Source organism: Homarus americanus, unplaced genomic scaffold (assembly GCF_018991925.1).
Source record: "Homarus americanus isolate GMGI-L3 unplaced genomic scaffold, GMGI_Hamer_2.0 scaffold57980, whole genome shotgun sequence".
Classification (NCBI taxonomy): domain Eukaryota; kingdom Metazoa; phylum Arthropoda; class Malacostraca; order Decapoda; family Nephropidae; genus Homarus; species Homarus americanus.
The window spans coordinates 777272-793310 of NW_024716703.1; the positions used below are offsets into that span (position 1 = coordinate 777272).

Sequence of the window (16039 nt, forward strand, 5' to 3'; positions counted from 1 at the left end):
TAATTAAGGTGTATTAAAGGTGTGTATGTAGCAGGTGGCGGAGGGGAGGTTGTCATAGAAACAGGTGGCAGGTGGGGGTAGGACGGGAGCCTATAATGAATGGCGAAAGGTGGGATCCTGTGTGTGTGTGTGTGTGTGTGTGAGGAGGAGGGGAGGAGGAGGAGAAGAAGTGAGAAGGAAGAGGTGGTATGACGGTGATAAATGGAGGCAACTGGGAGGCAGTTAGTTCCATGTTGATTCTATCTAGTTGGGGATGAATTGAACGCTGCAGGTTTCAACATTACAAGGCCCACCCACTACAATAAATTTCCAAATCCACCCACCTAACCTCACCCCACACACCCATCCCCCACCTCACCTCACCCCACACACCCATCCCCCACCTCACCCCCACCCCACCCACATAGCACCTGCGACAAACACACCCACTTGTGACCCTAAACAGAAACTTACAATAAAATGAAATCATTGAATAAAACTCGCACCACAACAAACACTTCCATTCACACAAACCTACAGGCACTTAACTCAGACAAGAAACCTTTTAAACTGACAAAATCAAATCTTTCTATTAACTCTAGGAAAGTTTTTAATGGAAAATATTATGAATTTCTTGGTATATTAATTCACTAGAAGGAAAAAAAATGTATTAGGGAAAATTTTAATAAGGTTTTAACAAGAAAGACTTTCAAAGACACGAGAGTTCAAAGTCACGTGTATATATTTAAAGTGAATTTCTATCCTGTGAGAATACCCCGTTGCTTGGTGGTGTGGGCGTTATGTGGTGTGGGCGTTGTGTGCTGTGGGCGTTGTGGGCGGCGCCAGACAGCAGGATATCCCCCCTTCCTAGCTCTGGGAATTTCTATATGAAGACAAGAGACGAACTGAACGCTTTGGTGAACACAACACACGGCTTACTGGGTCCTGGCTGGCTGGAGGCTGTCATGTGTTCTGCTGACGGAGGAGAGTCCTAGAAACACTAAGCTTGATGTGTGGATTTAAAGAACACTAAGCTTGATGTGTGGATTTAAAGAACACTAAGCTTGACGTGGATTTAAAGAACACTAAGCTTGATGCGTGGATTTAAAGAACACTAAGCTTGATGTGGATTTAAAGAACACTAAGCTTGATCTGGATTTAAAGAACACTAAGCTTGATGTGGGGTTAAAGAACACTAAGCTTGATGTAGGGTTAAAGAATACTTGATCTGGTTTCGAGAAGACACAACCAGGCATAAGACAGACAGACAGACAGACAGACAGTGACCTCCTGGGGTGTGGTGTCAGTCAGGCTGTAAGTGACCTGGAACCATCATCATTTGGGTCACGCATGATGAGCTTAAATGTTTCTGGGTCACGATAACTTAACCCTATAATATATAATTTAAGTCTTATTACTGATTATTTAATTGGTTCTGTAGGATGGTACTTATTCACGTGTGTGTGTGTGTGTGTGTGTGTGTGTGTGTGTGGTCTTTTCTTGCCTTTTGTCATCGTGACTCGAGAAGGCCACCACTATCATCACCACCATCATCACCATGACTTAACTCTACCATTTTCTTCCCTAATTATCATCATCACCATCACCACTATTGTTGATGTTCTTTTGCCTTCACCACCATTACAACCACCAACTTACCCTCACCACCACTTCTCTCCCCCTCACCACCACTTCCCTCCCTTCCTCACCACCATTTCCCTCCCCTTTACCACCACTTCCCTCCCCTTCACCACCACTTCCCTCCCTTCCTCTCCCCCACCACTATGACCTTCACCCCCCCCCGCAACACAATCCCCAGGTTAATTACGAATCGCTCTGGTGGTGGTGGTTGTGGTTGTGGTTGTGGTTGATCTAGAGCGGTGTTGGTTTGAGGTCCGGCAATGACAGTCAATCAGTTGTGAAGTGTGAGGCAACCCGGGGAGGAGGAGGAGGAGGAAGGGGGAGAGGCTGGGGAGGTGGATGTAGGAAGGTCGGTGGAGAAAGGAAGGGAGAGGGTATGAGGAGGAGGTAGGGGTAGGAAGGGGGACAAGGGATGTTGGTGAGGGGTGAAGGGGGACGTGGGAACGGGAGAGGACTGGGGCTGGAGGCGGAGGGGGCTGTAGGGAGGGGGAGGGGTGGGGAGGAGGGGTAGGTGGGGAGGAGGGGAACAACAGATCGTTTTATTAGTATGACTTTCACCCCACACCATCAGTTGACCCTCTGGCTACTGACTCCTGTGTGAGGGCTGCCCGCTGTCCTCCTGCTGGGGGAAGGGCATGGGGGTACTCTATGCGTGTGTGTGTGGGGGGGAGGTGTTTACTCCGTCATGGTAAAATAATACTCTATCGCGTGTCTGTATTTACGTGTTAACTCAACCCTGTAATATAAAAGGATTATTTCTCCCTGTATGAGGTGAGTCACCACACACACACATACACACACACACACACACACACACACACACACACACACATACATCTCCTCCGTAACAATGTGCCCTTTGTGTGTCTTGTCTTCCAGTCTGTTTATTGTGTCCTATCTTGTGTATTTACATAGAATTGTCTTCGTGTGTGTGTGTGTGTGTGTGTGTGTGTGTGTGTGTGTGTGTGTGTGTGTGTATACTTCTCACGGTTCATGACCAAATACACACAGGCTTTCATGAGTCATTTTTGTTATTTGTTGTGATAATCCATTTTGTTAGCACGTGGGAGAGGGCTGTGAGGGATAGGGGTAGCGGTGTAGGAGGCCATGGAAGGGGAGATAAGAAGTAGAAAGGGGGGGCTTGGAAGGAAAAAAGCAGTGGAGGAAGGGAGGAAAGGAAGGAGAGACCATGAAAGAAGAAAGTGGAAAAGTAGAGAAAGACCGTGGAAAAGAAGGAAAGGGTGTCAATGCTAAAGGGAAAGGGTAGGAAGGGGTAGGGGAGATGGTAAATACCTGGGGGTTTTTCTTGCGGTTTATCACAGGTTAGGTCAGGTCAGGTTAGGTTAATCTTGCTTTTTTTCACATGTTAGTAGTGATGGATGAGCTCTGATGCTCCCTGTGTCACCCGCCGCTTGAGATAGTATTGTGTGTACGTTTAGACTGTTAGGCACGGCTGTCAGTGTGTGTGTGTGTGTGTGTGTGTGTGTGTGTGTGTGTGTGTGTGTGTGTGTGTGTGTGTGTGTGTGTACATTCTCGTGTCTGTAAACCTCCCACCTACAAACTCTGCCTCCTCCTCTACCTTCTACGTGTCTGTGTAGTGTTGATAGTCATACCTTATCGTAGACAGGTGAGTCGTGATGAGCTATTAATTAAGACCCACACAACAGAGCCGCAGGTGAGAGAGAGAGTGGTGGTGGGCGGCGGCTGCAGGTGAGACTGATGAATACAGGTGATAATCTCTATCTTGACCTCTCTCTCTTGACCTCACCTGGCCGCTGCTCCTCCCAACAATATATCTTGGAGGACCCCCCCATGATGCCTCAATTTCTTTCTTCCTTCCTTCCTTCTCCTCCTCCTCATTCTCTTCACCCTCTTCTCTTCCTTCTATGTATACAGTTATGCCTTTGTTGTTTACCAGTAGGCACAGGTGTAAACAATAGACAAAAAGATGGCTTATTACCTTGACATTTTGTGTTTGTCCGTTTAATATTTATTTATTCATTTATGTACTTGTGTATTATTTATTTATATTATTTACTTATTATATGAGCTCATACACAGACAGACAACACACACATCACAAACATTATCGACCACTCATTATTCATACACACAGATCATACACAGCTCATACACACAGCTCATACACACAGCTCATACACACAGATCATACACACACAGCTCATACACACAGATCATACACACAGATCATACACACAGATCATACACACAGATCATACACACAGCTCATACACACAGCTCATACACACAGCTCATACACACAGATCATACACACAGATCATACACACAGATCATCACACACAGCTCATACACACAGATCATACACACAGATCATACACACACAGCTCATACACACAGATCATACACACAGATCGTACACACAGCTCATACACACAGATCATACACACAGATCATACACACAGATCATACACAGATCATCACACAGATCGTACACACAGATCGTACACACAGATCGACACAGATCGTACACACAGCTCATACACACAGCTCATACACACAGATCATACACACAGATCATACACACAGCTCATACACACATATCGTACACACAGATCATACACACAGATCAACACACAGCTCATACACACAGATCATACACACAGCTCATACACACAGATCATACCATCACACACAGATCATACACACAGATCATACACACAGCCCATACACACAGCTCATACACACAGCTCATACACAAGCCATACACACAGCTCATACACACAGCTCATACACACAGATCATACACACAGATCGTACACACAGATCACACACAGATCATACACACAGATCGTACACACAGATCATACACACAGATCATACACACAGCTCATACACACAGCTCATACACACAGATCACACAGATCGTACACAGATCGTACACACAGATCGTACACACAGCTCATACACACAGATCATACACACAGATCGTACACACAGATCGTACACAGATCATACACACAGATCATACACACAGATCGTACACACAGATCGTACACACAGATCATCATACACACAGATCGTACACACAGATCATACACACAGATCATACACACAGATCATACACACAGCTCATACACACAGATCGTACACACAGATCGTACACACAGCTCATACACACAGATCGTACACACAGATCGTACACACAGATCATACACACAGATCATACACACAGATCATACACACAGATCGTACACACAGATCGTACACAGATCGTACACACAGATCGTACACACAGATCGTACAGATCATACACACAGATCATACACACAGCTCATACACACAGATCGTACACACAGATCGTACACACAGATCATACACACAGATCATACACACAGATCATACACACAGATCGTACACACAGATCGTACACACAGATCGTACACACAGATCATACACACAGATCGTACACACAGATCATACACACAGATCGTACACACAGATCGTACACACAGATCAACACAGATCATACACACAGATCGTACACACAGATCATACACACAGATCGTACAACAGATCATACAAGATCGTACACACAGATCGTACACACAGATCATACACACAGCTCATACACACAGCTCATACACACAGATCGTACACACAGATCGTACACACAGATCGTACACACAGATCATACACACAGATCGTACACACAGATCATACACACAGATCGTACACACAGATCTAACACAGCTCATACACACAGCTCATACACACAGCTCATACACACAGATCGTACACACAGATCGTACACACAGATCATACACACAGATCGTACACACAGATCGTACACACAGATCATACACACAGATCATACACACAGATCGTACACACAGATCGTACACACAGCTCATACACAGATCGTACACAAACAATACACACAGATCGTACACACAGATCGTACACAGATCATACACACAGATCATACACAGATCGTACACACAGATCGTACACAGATCGACACAGATCGTACACACAGATCGTACACACAGATCGTACACACAGATCGTACACACAGATCGTACACACACAGATCATACACACAGATCGTACACACAGATCGTACACACAGATCGTACACACAGATCGTACACACAGATCGTACACACAGATCATACACACAGATCATACACACAGATCGTACACACAGAATCATACACACAGATCATACACACAGATCGTACACACAGATCATACACACAGATCATACACACAGATCATACACACAGATCATACACACAGATCGTACACACAGATCGTACACACAGATCGTACACACAGATCATACACACAGATCGTACACACAGATCGTACACACAGATCGTACACAGTCAAATTTCACCTCCTTTAGTCATATAATTACTCAGTAGCTAACCACCGTGTTATGACAGTAAAGTTCTTGATGATGCTGTCAGGTCGTTAACTCGCGTCTCTTGCTACCGTCTCTTGCTTGACTTGTGTCTCTTGTTGCTACCGTCTCTTGCTGGTACCGTCTCTTGCTGGTACCGTCTCTTGCTGGTACCGTCTCTTGCTACCGTCTCTGCTTGACTTGTGTCTCTGTTGCTACCGTCTCTTGCTGGTACCGTCTCTTGTTGGTACCGTCTCTTGTTGGTACCGTCTTCTGTTGGTACCGTCTCTTGTTGGTACCGCCTTGCTGGTACCGTCTCTTGCTACTATCGTCTCTGTCTCCTATCGTCTCTAACAACCGTCTCTTACTACCGTCCGTTACAACCGTCCCTTACAACCGTCTCTTACAGCCGTCTCTTGCTACCGTCTCTTTAAGCTTTAAGCGTGAGGTGGTGACACGATTAAGCATTTTTGGGTGAGGGACAGATTTAATGTGTAAATTATGGTGGAAGAGTTATAGTGTTGAGGAGTGTGTGTGTGGTGTGTTGAGGAGTGTGTGTTTGGTGTGTTGAGGAGTGTGTGTTTGGTGTGTTGAGGAGTGTGTGTTTGGTGTGTTGAGTGTGTTTGGTGTGTGTTGAGGAGTGTGTTTGGTGTGTTGAGGAGAGTGTGTTTGGTGTGTTGAGGAGAGTGTGTTTGGTGTGTTGAGGAGTGTGTGTTTGGTGTGTTGGAGGAGTGTGTGTTGGTGTGTTGAGGAGAGTGTGTTTGTGTGTTGAGGAGTGTGTGTTTGGTGTGTTGAGGAGGTGTGTTTGGTGTGTTGAGGAGAGTGTGTTAGGTGTGTTGGAGGAGTGTGTTTGGTGTGTTGGAGAGTGTGTTTGGTGTGTTGAGGAGAGTGTGTTTGTGTGTTGAGAGAGTGTGTTTGGTGTGTTGAGAGTGTGTGTTAGTGTGTTGAGGAGTGTGTTTGGTGTGTTGAGGAGTGTGTGTTTGGTGTGTTGAGGAGTGTGTGTTTGGTGTGTTGAGGAGTGTGTGTGTGGTGTGTTGAGGAGTGTGTTTGGTGTGTTGAGGAGTGTGTGTTTGGTGTGTTGAGGAGTGTGTGTTTGGTGTGTTGGAGGAGTGTGTGTTTGGTGTGTTGAGGAGGTGTTTGGTGTGTTGAGGAGTGTGTGTTTGGTGTGTTGAGGAGAGTGTTTGGTGTGTTGAGGAGTGTGTGTGTTTGTGTGTTGGAGGAGAGTGTTTGGTGTGTTGAGGAGAGTGTGTTTGGTGTGTTGAGGAGAGTGTGTTTGGTGTGTTGAGGAGAGTGTGTTTTGTGTGTTGAGGAGAGTGTGTTTGGTGTGTTGAGGAGAGAGTGTGTTTGATGTTGAGAGTGTGTTTGGTGTGTTGTAGGAGTGTGTGTGTGTGTTGTAAGAGTGTGTTTGGTGTTGTAAGAGTATGAGGTGTGTGTGTGTGTTTGGTGGGTGACTGTTCTCTTAGGCTCCGGTACAACTGACCTTATTACTGGTGATGCACCGGGGTACACTTAGACCGTACCTCTACTGTACCTTACTGCTGCTGCTCTGTACCTCCTGCTTGGCGTGTGTACCATCTGAGAGAGAGAGAGAGAGAGAGAGAGAGAGAGATCAAAATAGAACAGTCAGAGCAAAATGTATCTTGAAAGTTGCCATTAATCTCCTCTCCCACGGTGGCAATAATAGTAATGGCAACCCTCGGCAAATGGCAACAGACTAAGGGCGGTGACACCAGGGGCCTGACCTTGTCCCCAGAATAGGAGAAAGTTATCAGCGCTTTAGTCATGAGATTGAAGTGAATTGTTGTTTTAATCTCTGACTGCAAGTGAATTGATACGTGTGTGTGTGTGTGTGTGTGTGTGTGTGTGTGTGTGTGTGTGTGTGTGTGTGTGTGTGTGTGTTGTCGTGGCCTCCTTCCCGTCTCTCTCCTCCTCTCGGGCGTTTATACCGACGGGAGACAGATAGGTTGAGAGATAATGAGAGGGGAAGAGGAGGAGGTGATTGGTGGGAATGGGAGGGAATGGGGAGGAAGGGAGGGGAGGGTCTAATTATCTCCCCGTTTCATACCTCTCCTCCCCTGCCATTAGATGAGTCTTATTAATAAATCATGTAATAAAAAAATTGGGAAACTGATGTAATTCCGATAACGTCAGGGTGGAGGGGGGCTCTCTCTCTCTCTCTCTCTCTCTCTCTCTCTCTCTCTCTCTCTCTTATCAATCGGCGTTTAGTTTGTTCTTCAAAGTGTTATTGACTATGGTTATCTTGTTCTCCATGTGTTATCAGGCGATGTTATATCGTTCTTCATGTGTTATCAGACAATGTTATCTTGTTTTGCTCCCCATGTTATTATTATTATTATTTTGTTCTTCGTTTGTTATCAACCAATATTATCTTGTTCAACATGTTCTGTCGACCTTTAATTAATTTGTTCTTCCTGTTCTCTCTCCACAGACGAACGAGACGCCATCCAGAAGAAGACATTCACAAAATGGGTGAACAAACATTTGAAAAAGGTAGGTACGAGGCGGGTGTTTGGGAGGGAGGGAGGGAAGAGAGGAGAGGGAGGAAGACGTGGATAGAGAGAGGGGAAGAGATGAAGGAAGGCGGAAGAGAAGGAAAGAAGGAGAAGTATGTAGGTAGGGAAAATGAGTATAGGTGTGTACACAGGTTGGGACGGACACACACACACACACACACACACACACACACACACACACACACACACACACACAGTCTCTCCACCATCTCTCGTGGAGGCGTCACCACCAACCCTCGAGGTAGGTCATCGCCTCTTTGTTTTGACTTTTAAATGATGTTTTCAGAGACATAATCTCCCCCGTCGCCGTCATGGTGTTGGTTTTAGGAACACTCGAGCTCTGTGTTGACGCACTTTTACAGCTCTTAGTTATCACAACACTCCGGCGACTTGAGGTGGGCGGGGCGGTGCGGCTGAAACTCGAGCGAGGTTAGGTTGAATTCCACCTCGTACTTGGAATGACACTCGACCTTGTGGTTGTGTGTTGATCAGCTGGAGGTTAAAGCTGGGTTTTACCTCTGACCGACACTCAAGAAGTATAACAGCAGGCCAGGTAGAGCTTAGAGGATCTTAGGTTGGTTACACAGATTGTGTTATCTCGGGACACAGGTGTTCCGACGTTGTTTTATAGAGGGGTACAGCGAGCCTTACTGCCGCTTACGTCATGGGCCACCAACACACCTGACATCACGGCTATTTATGGCCAGGTGTGTTGTGGTGGCTAGAGGGCAGCTCTCCTGGGGGTATTGGTACTGTGGCGGGCACAGGCAATGTCATGGTATTGTTTGTGAGAGGCAGTGTTGTAAGCTGGTGACTCCTGCCTCTCACCGCCCTCACGTGGCGGGGAATGGAGGGCAGTAAACACGGGGATATACTGACTTAGGGTAAAATCTATATAAAGCATAACGGGGTCCGTCTCCCTCTCCCTGTCTTAATGTTCGTTTTATGGAGTTTATGATCTATCTTGAGGTCTTGAGTTTTGGGAGTAACTGACTTGTTTATAGTGTCTCAGGTGTGGTGCGGCGCTGCGGTCGACACACCTGGCTCCCAGCGCCGCCCTCGACCTACCCGTCATAATTGATTTCTCGCCCCGTCCCCGCAGTTAACACATGCTAATGGGTCAGGTGTGAGTGTGGGCGCCGCCCGACAGGCTCTGGGGCTGAGGGCACGCTGTGTCGAGGATCAGGTTACAGGGAGCCAGTACCGAGGGCCGGGATGTTTATTTGAAGTTGATCTCGAGACGATTTTGAGGCTTCTTGTGCCTCAGCAGCTGTCTGTTACCAAGCTTGAAGTAGACGACCTCTTCGACCCCGCGCCGCGTTGTTGCCCGCTGCTGTAGGCATATTACAGCCTGTGGGTTGATTGAGAGACTAACCTAACCTAACCTCCTTCTGTGAGACTGTACTATCTCCTGGCGATGCTTCACCCATTTATTTATTACAAATTAAGTAGCTTAAGGTCTTGGCTGTTCACACTGTGTTTCCTAATAATAATAACAATGAAAGTCATGTGTCAATCCTTATATGGAGAAACAGTAGAGTAAGTGGGTCGCCCCCAGCGTGTGAGTGACGTCAATGGTAACAGTTACGGAATGGAGAGTAATTCCAGGTATCAGCTAAACTAAGGCTCCAGACCAGTGTGTGGAAATATGTAAATAAAGAATAAACATTAACAGCATGGTGAGAATTCCTGGAGTTTGAGTGAGTGAGTGAGCCAGTGAGTGAGCGATTGAGTGAGTGATTTAGTGAGTGAGTGAGTGAGCCAGCGAGCGATTGAGTGAGTGTTCGAGCCAGTGAGTGAGCGAGCTACCGAGCCAGTGAGTGCGTGCGTGCGTGCGTGCGTGAGTGAGTGAGTGAGTGAGTGTAAATAACTGTGTCAGAGATGCACAAAGCTTACTTACATAATATCCTCCAGCCCAGCGGCCGCCACTCTGACGTAAACACAAAGTGGACCTGACAGTAACGTGTTTATGTTTGACTCATGTGTGATGACTTGACGCATGACTGTGTGTTCCCTCCCTCCCTCCACTTCTCTTTCCCTCCCTCCGTCTCTCCCTCCCACTCTCTCCATCCCCACCTTCCTTCCCTCCCCACCTTCCTCCCTCCCTCCCTCCTTCTCTCTCCCTCCTTCTCCCTCCCTCCTTCTCCCTCCCTCCTTCTCTCTCTCTGTCCTTCACTTGACCCTTGACCCGAGTCCTGGTGTAGTCTGGTCATAATACTCGTGTTAAAATCTGTACAATATTAGGTTAACTCGTACTTGGTAAACATGGAAACGCCAAGTAATTAGCTGGTGATGCCTTGTGTTCGGTTAGGTTAAACTAGGTCAAGCCAGGTTAGGTTAAACTAGGTCAAGCCAGGTTAGATTAAGTAAAGAGATTCAGACTTTCAGATTTCTCAGTGACCAAAAAGACTTACAATTTAGGTTGATTATTATTATGGTCCGCCAGCTCTCTGATCGCGTCAACACCTGGAGATTACCTGTAGCTGACGCCTGAAACAATAGCTGACGCTGGGAAACTAACTGTACCGATGTCAGTGTAAACTTTCTGAATTACAAACCACTTTCTAGGAATGAAATCTAGTGACTGTGGAGTTATTTATAGTGAGGATGTGTGAAGCAAGGCCCAGTATAGTGTGGGGATGGTGAAGGTATCCGGTGGTGTGTGTGTGTGTGTGTGTGTGTGTGTGTGCGTGCGCGCGCGTGTGCGTGTGTGTGTGTGTCCCCCTCTCCCTCCCCCCTTCCCCGTCTCCGTGCCGATGTCATATAGGTCCCTGGCATCTGTTGACTTGTTGCGTCTCCTGTCTACCTGTTGCGTCCTGTTAGCCTGTTGCATCCCCTGTTGAGTGAGGGTGTGTGTTGCTGAGGGCTGGGCAATCGTACACACATACATCCTCGACACCGGCTCCTACTACCGCCTGAGATCCCTCGCCCGAGAATTGCTGTTCGACACCACAACCGCATCCAGCCCATACGTGCACGAACTGATCGCTATAAGAACAGCCCAGTCCCAACCATTGTAAAAATTATCAATAACTTGTAATAAACCAGTGTATTCACTCTCAGTAAATACTACTACTTGCACTGTCACTATGTTGAAATGAACTGTAGTTTGAGCTTTTCCCCATCTAGTTATTATATGTCTTATTTGTGTCACTTATGTTACTTGTATATTATTTGTAAATCGAAACCCATTCCCCAATTATGTAACTGTATATTTTCAGCCTTCTAGCTGCCAAGCTCTTTCAATAAAACGTTAATTATTATTATTATTATTATTATTATTACACACACACACACACACACACACACTGGGTGGAGCGACATCATTTGAGTGAGGTGTTGGGAGGGGGTGGGAATGCAGGAAGCGGTCTCACCTGTAATTAAGGTCTAGTACTGCATCGCGCACCTGCCTCACCCCTCCCCTACCTTCCGTCAACACCTGACACTAGGACAGAAACAGAGATAAATTGTTGAACCTAACCTAACACAACCCAACGTAAGGTTAGGTAAGGTTAGATTAGGTTATGTAAGGCTAGGTTACGTAAGGTTAGATTAGGTTAGGTTAGGTTATATAATCAGGTGAAATAAACTGGGGTGCCTAATCTTCAGGCGATCCCTCTTTACCTGTACTATGGGTTAGTTAAATGAACTAGATAATCCCCCTTACCGTCTCCTGCACCTGTATGTTACCTGGCTGGCACTCTTAATGAGGTGTTGTGCCGTAACATTGGTTAACCTACCTGGCAGTAGCCCCAACTTACATTTGATGGTGGGTCACTTGTCGAGTTGGCACCACATGGCACTCTGTGTGTGTGTGTTAGGGGGACGGCATTTGATGAATTCAGACAACAGATGGTATAATTATCTCGAGTCTCGGAAAGTACTTAACCTAACCTAACCTAACCGGAGTCAACATCTTTCGGCAGCATACACGGCCCACGCTACACGGCCCACGCTACACGGCCCACACTAACATAATCACGACTTTAATTACGTCTCATTTGTCTCTCGTTAACCTTTGTCAGAATGTCAGGAAAGGCACCGAGTTCTGTCTGGGTTAACATTCTTGTGGGGGACGGGTGTGAGACAGAAGGTCAGGCAGACTAAACACGTCACCATAGATATGATCGACAGTCGCCCTGTTAACGTGGGGGAGGTACCTGCCTCGTACGTATACAGGAGGGAAACCAGTTAATCCGTTAGACTGTTAGATAGTAAACCATTCTGTCAGTCAGTCAATCGGTCGGAGACGTACGGACGGTCCCTAGCGATACGGTCGACTATTGCCCGTCTCTCTGTTTTCTTTGCCCGCGGGGGAACTGTCGAGGAGTGAGTCCCCTTGTGTGCCCTGAGGGCGAGGGGAAAAGGGGGCGGAGTGGGCGGGGGTGAAGGGAGAGGAGACGCCCGTGTCACCACCTAATTGGCGAGGTGTTGTTTATATCCTGTGCTGGAGTGGTGACGTCACGGGCTCGTCTGGCTTCTCTGTTAGCTCTCTGGAGGGAGAGTAGAGGAAGGGTGACGATGTGAGACGCTAAATGTTATTTTTACAGCATCGTCATCCATCCTGGGGGAGACAAATTTTTTTTCTAGGAAGGTGTTGTTTGTTTTGTGTTTTACGTCATGTGTCAACCTCCTCCAGCTGTTGGGTGTTTTATGGCCGTGTTTGTGTGTTAAGACGCGCGTGTTTTACCCAGATAAAACAGAGATGCGTAAATGTTGACTTTTCTATCCGAGTTGATATTTGTTTTTCACGAAATTTTTTTGGGGGACAATTTGTTGTTCTTGTCACTGCTGGAAGACAAACAAACACACGTTGTAAAGTGATGCGTAAGATGTCGTTGAAAGGTTGTTAAGCCCCGCGGGGACAGACAGCTCTCGGCTTATTGTGTTTTTAATGATTTTTTTTTTATGTTGGGGTGACACTATGGAGGGGTTGGGACGGGAGGTGATGGAGGAGGGGGGGTGTTGTGGTGGAGGGGTGATGGTGGTAGAGGGGTGATGGTGGTGGAGGGGTGATGGTGGTGGAGGGGTGATGGTGGTGGAGGGGTGATGGTGGTGGAGGGTGAGGAGTGCTGTGGTGGTGGAGGGTGATGGTGGTAGAGGGGTGATGGTGGTAGAGGGGTGATGGTGGTGGAGGGTGATGGTGGTGGAGGGGTGATGGTGGTGGAGGGGTGATGGTGGTGGAGCTGTGGTGGTAGAGGGGTGATGGTGGTAGAGGGGTGATGGTGGTGGAGGGGTGATGGTGGTGGAGGGGTGATGGTGGTAGTAGAGGTTTGGAAGTGGAGGAGGTTACTGTGTTGGTGGAGGGAGGAGAAGAGATTCGTATGATAAATGTATGATACTATGACATATGATGGTGAAGGAGGTAGATGGTAGAGACGCGAGGAGGAGAAGAGCTTCATGGTTGAGGATGGAGATATGGAGGATGACAGTGGAAGGGTGTTAGGGTGCACGACAAAGGAGAAGAGGTTAATAAATGGAGCAGAATAGTTGTGATAATAAGAGGTGGAGGGAAGGAGGATGATATTGACGATGAAGGAGGGAGAGGGATTGACGATAAAGGAGGGAGAGGGATAAAATGATGAAGGAGGGAGAGGGATAAAATGAAGGTGTGTCGGGGGTGAGGACAGGTCGCCTGGGGTGGGGTGAGACGCACTAAGAATGCACCCTATTTGGTCAGCAAACCGCGGCACTGGCCACCCCACCACGCCCACCCCATCCCACCCTGTCCCTACCTGCAGAACCCACTCCTACCCACTCACCCCTCCCTCCTTCATCCATCCTTCACTGCACATTCCAATCGTACCTCGCCCCTGCTCCTCCTACCCGGCGGCGCCCACACACACAACCTCTGCATAACTAATTAATTAAATGGAATAACTGACAGAGGGTAATGAGGTGTGCTTCTGCTTGCCTCCTCAGGGTCCTCTCCTCACCCCGCCGCCACCCTCCTACCCCCTTGCCCACTTTAGTTGTATATTTACTTTTAATTTAAAGATCTTTTTTTTTTGTTTTCTTGCCTCTCTGTGCATGGCTCTCTTGCCCAAACATGGTCTGATTATTATTGGTGGCACTCATGATGCTCGTTGTAGTAGTAGGAGTGTCTAGACCAGTGGCACTGTATCGGTTAAGTGTCCATCACGTTACGAACATCACGAGTTAGTAAGTTATAGTTAGATAGATAATGAGTTGGAGTTAGTTAATGAATTGAAGTTAGTTATAGTTAGATAGATAGTTATACCCTGGTGCTGTATGTGGCACTATGAGAACTTTGTGTCCACACGGGTCAACACTACAGCCTTGCGGTATAGTCCTTTATCTACCCGAGTGGAGGCAAAGATTGGTGAATCATGTAGCAGGGATACTTAAAGTTAAATATTATTATGGTTAAAGGGTGTTGGTGTCAAGTAGTGTCAGAGAGTCAAGTAGTGTTGGTGTCCAAAAAAGTAGCAACAAGGTCCAGGGAGTGTGTTGGAGACAGACGCAACACATGACCAGACACTGTGTAGTGTGGCAGGATCTGGGCAGAGACAGGTAATGGGGGAAGTGCCACAGACTGAGAGGAAAAACAAACCAGGAAGATACAAAGGTCTTAGCTAGGCTTATGACTGAAAATGAAAACAACAATAATAATTCCAAATAGCTGAGTTCATATAAGTTCGGCGTGGGGATTTTTGGACACCGCATTAGCTAGGAGTGGCGAAGAATTAGCTAGGAGTGGCGAAGAGTCAGCTAGGATTGACGAATAATCAGCTAGGATTGGTGAATACTCCGGTAAGAATGGCGAAGAGTCGGCTAGGAGTGGCGAGCAGGAATCAGCTTGGAATCATTGCCTTGGAGTCGTGATGGCCGGTTGAGTACTGCCTCGCTAGACCGCCCAACCACAAACCCTTCCCAAAACTCGCCTTCTCCCCCTGGATCCTGTGGTAGTTACTCGCCCCAGTTAGCTGTAGTTCCTGGGAGCTCTAACCTAGCCTAACCTTCAAGGGACAACTGGAACGTAAATGATGAGGGAATAGATTGATATATTTTACGATCTTGAAAGAATGGAAAGAGTAACTGTGTGTGTGTGTTGACTCGCCCCCCTCACACCTCCCTCATTACTGTCACCTCTCCACCATGAGCGTCGACCATTAATCAAACTTTACCCCCGCGTCTAAACCCCATTTGGTCTCATTTATTATCCATTAGGTCGACTTCCCCGTTGTGATAACCTCGCGGCCTCCCTCCCCTTCACCGCCTCCTCCGTCATCCCCACCAGACTTCTAGCGGGTGAAACAACATACAGCACCTCGTAACTCCACCCTAGTCAAATAGATTTAGCTTAGTTTATGTCACATTATACAGGGATGTTGTGCTTCCGTCCCAGAGAAAAGGTAGAGAGAGGTCGGGGGAGTCCTGAGTCACTGTATGGAAAGATTGTTGAAGTTGTGGGGAAAAGAATACAATGTAAAGCCACACTTGCTGGCCCGAGTGGTCGTGTTGATTTATCAATATC

General features: G+C 47.0%; 1 protein-coding gene across 10 annotated transcripts in view; it reads left to right on the forward strand.

Moving 5' to 3' along the window:
• The window catches only part of LOC121858215 (microtubule-actin cross-linking factor 1-like), a 252430-nt gene that overhangs the window by 39092 nt on the left and 197299 nt on the right, over window positions 1-16039 (forward strand). For 6 of the 10 annotated variants that reach the window (XM_042354490.1, XM_042354492.1, XM_042354487.1 and 3 more), the window contains exons 2-3: window positions 8457-8518; window positions 11907-11908. In XM_042354490.1, the coding sequence (XP_042210424.1) occupies window positions 8457-8518; window positions 11907-11908 (64 nt within the window). The remainder of the gene's footprint in view (window positions 1-8456; window positions 8519-11906; window positions 11909-16039) is intronic. The other 4 variants (XM_042354493.1, XM_042354495.1, XM_042354489.1 and 1 more) reach the window with 1 other exon arrangement.